We start from the raw sequence: 9,100 nt of genomic DNA, 5'->3' as shown, positions 1-9,100 counted from the left end.
AAAATTTGTGAGATAGCTAGTTATAATGGTAATTAAATAATGTTTACATTAAAATCTGTCATATAAATTGATCTCTTCATTAGAAATTAGCCTACCGATTGCCACCATTGATGGACAATTTTTTTTTATAATATTAAAAATATCTGTGACATTATATTCTGCAGTTCTTCCCTGTTGTACCGAATATCTGTACTTTTCAAATTATCATATCGAAGTTAGAAATTAATTTTGTAGGGTGCCACAAGTTTGTTAAAATTTCCAAAGGGTGCCACGACTAAAAAAAGGTTGGGAAACACTGATCTAAAGCACTCCGCTCCAAATCATTTTATCAAATACAACAAGGAGTATTCATTCCACATTACAAAATGGTCTTAAGTAAAAACATAAATTTGCAACACACTTCCATTTTACTTTACTACGTATGTAATGTATAACGCCATCAAATCTACTGTACATGCATATGGAAACTGAAGAAAATTAGCCAGAAGCTCAGAAAAACTCCACCAGCGAAGAACAGCCACACATCCTTGTCATAGTTGAGGAAAGAATCGGCACAAAAAGGCACTTTGCAATGTTTCATGTTTCAGCCATCCTTTTATGTCCTATGAAACTGTAAAACAGAAAATTTATATTTTATTGTTGCCATGGCTCTTGAACCTTGTTTCATTTGATTCAAATTATTTGAAGGGATAGGCCACCAAACAGCTGATGGTCCCCAAAGTTATTTATTTATTTTAATTTTGTATTTTTATTTAATTTATTTTTTGGTACATGCTTTGACAGTAAATGTGACCATCAACTGTTTGGTTACCCACATTCTTCAAAATATCTTTTGTGTTCAGCAGAAGAAAGAAATTCATACAGGTTTGGAACAACTTGAGGGTGAGTAAATGATGTTCAGTTTTGGGTGAACTATACCTTTAAGAGTTCCACATTCTTACCATAGGCACTTTAACCTTCAATCACAACTTCGGTAGCTCCCAGACATCCATTTATGGCATCCACAGTTAGGCCACCAGCCACTGCCAAGTCCTATAAAAATTAGAATATGAGAACTAAAACAAATACTATTTGTTGGTGGGGTGGTGGAAACATCGTATTTCATACAATGAAGAGGTTTAAAAAATACTGAAGGAAAAATACCTTTATAGTTTCAGTTTCTACTTGTGGCATAAATTCATCTTGAGCCTGAAATATAAATATTTATAATTTCACTGTTGAAATAAAAACAACTTCCAGTAAAACAACACTTGCAGTAGCAGTATTTAATATAAAAGCTGTTCTTTTGTACTTTCTATTTAACAAAGAATCCTGAAAAATCATGGTTTCCCCAAAAATATAAAGCAGCACAATTATTTTCAACATTGATAATTATAAGAAATGTTTCTTTAGCACTAAATCAGCATATTAGAATACTTTCTGAAGGATTATATGACATTGAAGACTAGAGTAATGAATGCTGAAAATGTAGCTTTGCTATCTCAGGAATAAATTACACTGTAAAACACTATTTTAAACAGTTATTTTAAATTGCAATAATAATATTTCACAATAATTCTTCTATTTCTTTCTATACTGTATTTTAATCATATAAATGCAGTCTTGGTGAGCATTAAAGGTTTCTTTAAAAACATAAAAATCCTAACTAACCTCAAACTTTTGTGTATGTGTGTGTATATATCTGTAAATAATGGGATGCTGCAGTCAAGTTAACCATTTAAAAGCTCACTTGTATAATCTCCTTTGCTACAGGCACAGGCAGAGGCTCAGGAGCAGGAATCGTTTCTGACAGTGTCTCTGATAGAACCTCGGGGGCATCTGTTGTTGTTTCAGGAAACTATGGGAAAAGGCCATATATTCTATTTAGATCCATCCAAGGAGCTAACAGGATTTAATGCTTGATGTGCACATTGTAGGTGTGTCTCCTCGCTTAGTTCTACTGCTCACCTGTTCCTCTGCAACAGTTGGGTCAGCAGCTACTGACTCAGTCACAACAAATTCTTCAGCGATGGGGTCACTTGTGGACTCGACTGAAGGCTTGAGCATGTGAAAACCCGAGGGCAAGAGACCATATTTAAAATTAAACTTCAATCTAAAAGGATTCTGAACAAAGATGCTTGAAATTACCCCATGAAAGGAGTTACTAAAAAGTTGTTTTATACCGTGGGTTCCTCCAGAAGGACTGGCTGCTGCTGCTGCTTCTGTTCAGGCTCTGGCTCCACTAAAGCTTCTGCAGGTACTGCAGCTTCCTAATAATATGAATGCATGTTATTTCAATGCCCCTTGGCATTCATTGCAAATGTTATTGTAGTGAGCTTTTTACCACTACAGAGGAATATTTTAGTTTACTAGACAGTTTACAAAAATAAAAAATTCTGGCATTATTAATCATTCTTATGCTGTTCCAAACATGCAAGACTTTCTTCTGCAAAACACAAGATATTCAGAAAAAAAAAATTTTTTCAACTGTTTGTTTAAACAGTGAAAGTCAGACTAAGTGGAGTCCAAAACAACTCTGAACCCCTCTGACTTTCATTGGATAGACAAAAACACTGAGATACATCTGCGTTTATGTTTCACGGACATACAGGTCTTACTTATTTTTTCTGCAGAACACAAAATGTGCTATTTTGTTTGAGCTGTTTTTTGCAGTTAAAGTCAATGGGGTCCAAAACAACACTAGGCCCCTTTGATGTTCATAATATAGACAAAAACACCCCAATGTACTTCAAGCAAAATCAAAGAACGAACTGGTGTGGTGTCATTTTTTGTTTGTTTAATAAGTTTATTTAGAATTTGTTTTGGGAGTTCAAAACAGTTTGCCAAAGTGAACTTTCTTGAAAGGTTCCCTCAGCTGGTAAACACCTTCTGGTTTATAGTAGAAATATAAATATATAAAGTAAAATCTAAGTAATGAATGCTCTATAATGAAACATGCCAAATTGAACAGTTCATCCACGTCATTATGATGCTTTCTTAACTGCTGTTTTCTCACCGCTTTCATTTTTGTTGTGTGTATTGTTATTAAGAGGAGAGTTTGCAACACATACGGTATATTAAAAGAACTTATATTGTATATCGGGGCCTTGACATCTGTGTTCATGTTCCACAGAGGAAAGTCAGTCAATGGGGTCCAAAACAACTTGACTTTCACTGTATAGACAAAACTCTGAGATACATCTGTGTTTAAGTTCCAGAGAAGAAAGAAAATCATACAGGTTTGTAAAGACATAAGAGGGAGTAAATGATAAAAGCATTTAAAACATTTTTTTGGGGGGGGTGAACTATCCCCAAAAATGCATACTGGTAAAAAAAAAAAAATCAAAAGAACTTACCACTGGAAACTCTTCTGGTTCAGGCTCTGCATGTACATCCTATAAGAAAGGAAGGAACTCGTTTAAAATTTATATATACATTTGCTAGCACTGTAGTTAGTATAGTGTCCCTTAAAAAACATTGACAAAAGTGTTGAAGGGAATGTAAAAAGAAGGGGAAGAGTGAGGCTCATGTCATGCCCAGTTATCCAAACAAGTACACAGAACGGACAAGACAGAGTCACCTGTTGTGCATGCAAATACACTCATGCAAAGAGTCCATTGCAATGTGCCATGAAGATGTATTGTGTCAGGCACCTCCGTGACTTCTGTGTGGACTTCAGCAGGCTCATTTTCAACAGTTATGGCTTCGGCTTCAACGGCAGGTTCTTCCACGACACCGACAACATGCCCGTCGACTTCCACTGTGGCATCAGCAACAGGCTCAACTTCAGGTACTACTGTTTCTGTCACAGTTTCAACCGCAGCAACAGTTTCAGCTGTAGTCACTGTCTCTGGCACTGGCACCTCTACCACAGGATCCTCAGCAGGAAGCTCAGCTTCATCTTCACGCTCGGTGTCAACCGTCTCACCAGGATGAGCTACAACATGCATCTGCACCAGAACATCATAAAGACGGGAAAACATGCAAAACATAATGTACACAAAAGCAAAATACTCACGTTTACAGGTCCTGGGCTTCAAATGTTACAGTACATGGAATTATAGTGAGTTGCATGTTTACCCTGTAAAGCCTGACATATGATATTTAGGAAAAGATAGTCTTTTGAAATTGATCTGTCTACTGAAATATATCATATTTAATAGATCAAGGTTCTATGCTACCATTCAAAAGTCTGGGGACAGTAAGATTTTTAAAATGTTTTTGAAAGATCTGTTATGCTCACCAAGACTACATTTATTTGATCAAAATACAGTAAAACAGAAATATTGTGAAATATTACAATTTAAAATTGCTGTTTTCTATTTCAATTTTTTTTTAATAAAAACGTAACATCTGTTTTTTTTTAATCAATCTGAAAGTCTTACTGTCACTTTTGATCAATTTAATCAGAGGCGGACAAAGTACTCAACTCCATAACTTGAGTGAAAGCTGACTAACTTGTAGTATATTTGGAATAAAGAGCTTTTAGAATGTTAAAAACCTATGGGAAAAAATTTTTTTTTAACACCCCTACCCACCCCCACAAAAGCAGGATGGTAGTGAACTCACACAGTTCTGACAGTGTGTGCACACATCTATGTGTAGCCATTCAACCACATTTGAACAGAGAGAGTCAGTGGACAGTGAAATACTGTAAATACAGATTGATAAGGAAGAAGCTAAATCAAACCTGCTTTAAAACCCAGCAACACAACTGTAGCTGTATAACTTTACAACAGAAACACTGCTTTTAACAAAAAAGCAAAACAGACATTATTTGACATCAAAACAGAAATGTTTTAAATGCTGTCTAATCACTCTCGCTGTACTTTGATGTCACACTATTTGACATCAAAACAAAAAATAAAAAAATGCTGTCTAATCGCTCTCGCTGTACTTTGATGTCATACAGAGAATGGTCTGTGCAGTGCTGCTTCAGTCAAACACCTTTTGTGTTTTATTACACTGCAAAAAATGCTTTTCTTACTTTTGACATGTTTTTTCTGAAAACAAAATAATTTTTACTTGTCTAGAAAATCCTTGATTTAAGAATTTTTAGATATTTTGGCTGGAAACAAGACAACAAATCTAAGTAAGAAAAGCATTTTTTGCAGTGTAGAAGATGCACAACAGTTCTTCTGTGGCTTTATAGGTAATATTTTCACGTACACAATTTAGCAAAATCAGACAATATTGTGTCTAATATATACCACAATATTAACTTCTTATTATTGAATTCTTATTATTGAGAACTGTCCGCCTCTGATGAACCCTTGATGAATATAAGTATTAATTTCTTTAAAAAAAATCTTACTGACCTCTTACTGAAATTTGAATAGTAGTGGATGCTAATTTATTGAACACAACAAAAATGAAAATGTATTTTGCATTGCATTTACATTCTTTGAAGCGTTTTTATTGATTTAATTTTGTTCATAAAGGAACATTTTAATTTTGGGTAACACAAAGCCTTTATGTATAATGCATTATAAAGGGTTATTAAAGAGTATAATGCATTATAATTATTCATTATGTGCGTTGTAATACATTATATCTTGTTGTAAATAATTATAACCAAATTTAAAATGCATAGTGTAAACAATGAATTGATAAGTGTTTCTGTTGTTACAATTACTCATGAGACTGTACAATGCATTATAAGGTGCATTACAAGGCATAATAAATGCATTAAAACTACTTTTATTATATATAAAGGCTTTAAGTAAAAAAGCCTTTATTACATATAAAGGCTTTAAAGGCACAATGTGTAATTTTCGCCGCTAGAGGGCGCGTATTCAAAATAAACAAAGAGACAAAGGTGAAGTTTGATGAGGCCGTGACTGAGTGTGGAATCATGGGAGTTGTCGTCTTCATCCCCACAGCCAATACAATTTGAAGGGACTCGGGCAGAAATCATGTTCACCATTTGGGATAATGTAAGTACACAAGTTAGCAAAATATATAACACTGTTCTAGTGGTTTTTGGATATTTTAATTAAAAAATCGTACATATTGTGCCTTTAAGTAAAGTGTTACCTAATTTTGTTTTGTGGTCGTAAAACAAATAGTATCAAACCAAAATAGAATACATTATTTTCTATCTATACATATGTATATAAACCAACCTCTGTGGCTACAGGTGTAGTGTCCTCGAACTGGACCTGTCAATAGCATATTTTAAAAAGATCATAATTAAAGAACGAACAAATTCCATTGATAAAGTCCATTATATAACAATTACAAAGTCTTATATATGTTTATTCTATAGGCATGCTATATATTTGTGTAAAGCTAGAGACCTTGTTAGTATGGCTTAATATGTTTTTGTTACACCTCATAAAGCAAAGTTATGAGAAAAGCACATTAGTGCACCCTGAAAGGTAAGGTGCTGGAGGCCTGGTAATTAGGAAAAACACCTTTACCAGCCCATTAGTGTGTGTGGCCAAAGGCAAGGGTGTTTAGTAGATAAACAGTGGTGAAATGTCAAGGGCTGATGGGATATGGCATGTTACCATACCTCAGATTCTGCAGGGATCGACACTGGCTCATCTATAGATGATGTGACCTAAAAAAAAAAAGAACAGTAAGACACAAAATTTCAAAGCTTCACACTAAAGATCTATTGTGTTACAACTGTCGGTCATAAAGTCTCTTAAACTATATTATAATACTTATAATCACAATACTTTGCAACACTTTAATTTATACATTATGTAACAACAACAAGATAAAATGCTAAATGTTAATAATGCATATTCCTTGCAGAACAAAGTGTAACACATGAGTATAACATATGCATGTTGAAATATTGAGTATGATTTAATATTGATGTGTTCTACATTGCTATGCCAGTCTCTGCATAGAGTACTAAACATTTGCACTTGCTCACAGAAGGCAAGTGCTCCAAACCCCCCCTGTGGGAGCAGAACAAAATGTTCCATGGCTAATTCAAGTCTTTGAAAAAAAAGAAAGAAAGAAATATAAATAAGCAAATAAATAAATAAGCAGTGTGCAGCCAGACTGTTCTGAGATCTTCCACTGTTCCATCTGTGGAAGCCCATTTCTGCCATATAAGGAAAAAAGTCATGCTTTAGTATCATAATCATTATTATGACATGATCATAATTAGAATTATGACATAGCAAGAAATAATTATGACATAAAAAGTTTAAATTCTGACATCAAATTTCAGAATTATGAGATAAAACTAAAATAAAGTCGAAGTTTTGACAAAAACATGACATAAAAAGTTTGAAATTCTGAAAAAAAGGCATCTTTATGACATAAACGTCTAAATTATAACTTAAACAATGATAATTATGACATAAAAATCTGACTTTCATCATAATTATGATATAATTTTTACCAAGCTTTTTTTCCCTCTTATGTGGTGGAAATGGACTTCTATACCTATCAGCATACAGAAATGAAGTTTCTCTTTTCAGTGGGCCTCACTTAAGGTTTTAATGACTCTTTGGCTAAAATTTTAACTATAAAATTAAAATTATAAGCAAAAATGGATGAAAATTAATGCAATAATGAAAATCTTATAATGCCATCACAAACATGGCTACAAATGTTTAATTTTACAATTCACCTTCATTAAGTATGAAAATGCCACTAGACAGCACTGAGAAAGTTTTACGGCATTATATTTTCAGATAGCACATTAACTCTAGCAGCGCTAAAATATTAAAAACCAGAAAGACTAATAAAAACCATAAAAACTAAAACTAGAAGAAGCCTCTGAAAAAACCCGAAAACTAACAACAATAGAGTGAAAACTAAACAAAACTAAATTAGATTAAAAAAAAACGAATTAGACTAATAGAGTGAAAACTAAACAAAACTAAATTAGATTGTAAAAAATTATAATAACCTAGGTAAAGCATTACTGTTTAATGTATGCTCACATCATAGACGCTCCATATGCAGAATTACATTTAACTACATGTATTGTATACACCACACAAAGACTTACACAGTACAAAAACACACACACAACTGTTGTCACAAAGATTGTTGTTAAAGAGACAAAGGAGATTCTGTTGGCCACCACGCCTCCTCAGAGCTGAGCATGTGCATGTGGTTATAAATGAGCCTACAGTCAGATATCTGCTTCACATTCTCTTTCTTCAAAAGTTTTACCATCTTAAACAAAACAATACCTATTACTAATTAACTTAGAAATTAATCGCTTTTACAATTCTAATTTCTTTAGTAGTAACTCCATACACTCAAATTTAACAATAAATGATTAAAGGTGCCATACCCCCTCATTAGCATGCATGACTAGGCCATGTACCCCACCCAAACACATTCCTCATCTCCACCCACCTATCTGCACATACACATACAAGCTCCTCCTCCACACTGTCTAACATACCAGCCACTGAAACGCCCACCTTGGCCCCTACAACAAATACAAGGAGGGGAGAAAAAAAGCTGGGGGGAGACACAGAGAGTACAAAACATTCTTTTTCCACCAGCTAAACCCCTTCACCAAGCCTCCATCCATTAAGGTGGGAGCTTACCTGCGTTTCCACAGAGACATCTAGCAAGTCAACAGTTATGTTCCTCTCTCTCTCTCTCGCCCTGCGCCACTCTCAGTGTATGTGGATGTCCAACCCAAGCACTTGTGATGTCTATGAAGGGAGAGGAGAGGCTGAAGCAGAGCTCACAGGAAAAGAAGGGTGGGCTTTAAGAGCTTGGCTGCTCTTCAAAAAACAGGAGGGAGGGTGAGGTGCAGGAGGTTGAGGAGAGAGTGGCAGTGACTTTATATTTTGATATTATTTAGGAGGAACGTCAGCTTGTATATAAGCACAATCAGTGTTGAGGAAAGTTACTTTTAAAAGTAATGCATTATAATATTGCGTTACTCCATAAAAAGTAACTAATTGCATTACTTAGTTACTTTTTATGGAAAGTAATGCATTATGTTACTTTTGCGTTACTTTTTGTCACCTAAGCTGGGCTTGCTTATTTATCTTCAATAACAAAAAAACTTAAAAGTAATGTGTTACTTTACTACTTACTTGAAAAAGTAATCTGATTATGTAATTTGCGCTACTTGTATTGCGTTAGCCCCAACAGTGGGCACAATAATGTCAGAAAACAGATA

The 9,100-nt window shown here is 34.3% G+C and overlaps 1 protein-coding gene across 2 annotated transcripts in view; it reads right to left on the bottom strand.

Moving 5' to 3' along the window:
- Positions 1–239: 239 nt before the first annotated feature.
- LOC107667555 (calphotin-like) overlaps positions 240–9,100 on the bottom strand; it is a 12,943-nt gene continuing 4,082 nt past the window's right edge. The window contains exons 3-12 of one of the 2 annotated variants that reach the window (XM_016459240.1): positions 6,497–6,544; positions 6,105–6,140; positions 3,633–3,929; positions 3,336–3,374; positions 2,163–2,249; positions 1,948–2,037; positions 1,730–1,837; positions 1,144–1,188; positions 919–1,032; positions 240–610 (exon numbers count right to left, since the gene is read on the bottom strand). In XM_016459240.1, coding sequence (XP_016314726.1) covers positions 952–1,032; positions 1,144–1,188; positions 1,730–1,837; positions 1,948–2,037; positions 2,163–2,249; positions 3,336–3,374; positions 3,633–3,929; positions 6,105–6,140; positions 6,497–6,544 — 831 coding nt within the window. In that variant the 3' untranslated portion in view covers positions 240–610; positions 919–951. The remainder of the gene's footprint in view (positions 611–918; positions 1,033–1,143; positions 1,189–1,729; positions 1,838–1,947; positions 2,038–2,162; positions 2,250–3,335; positions 3,375–3,632; positions 3,930–6,104; positions 6,141–6,496; positions 6,545–9,100) is intronic. The other variant, XM_016459239.1, reaches the window with a different exon arrangement.

Source organism: Sinocyclocheilus anshuiensis, unplaced genomic scaffold (assembly GCF_001515605.1).
Source record: "Sinocyclocheilus anshuiensis isolate Anshui unplaced genomic scaffold, SAMN03320099.WGS_v1.1 scaffold1132, whole genome shotgun sequence".
Classification (NCBI taxonomy): domain Eukaryota; kingdom Metazoa; phylum Chordata; class Actinopteri; order Cypriniformes; family Cyprinidae; genus Sinocyclocheilus; species Sinocyclocheilus anshuiensis.
Note: the sequence above shows the minus strand (reverse complement) of the source record. Positions and strands in the feature narration are given on the sequence as shown.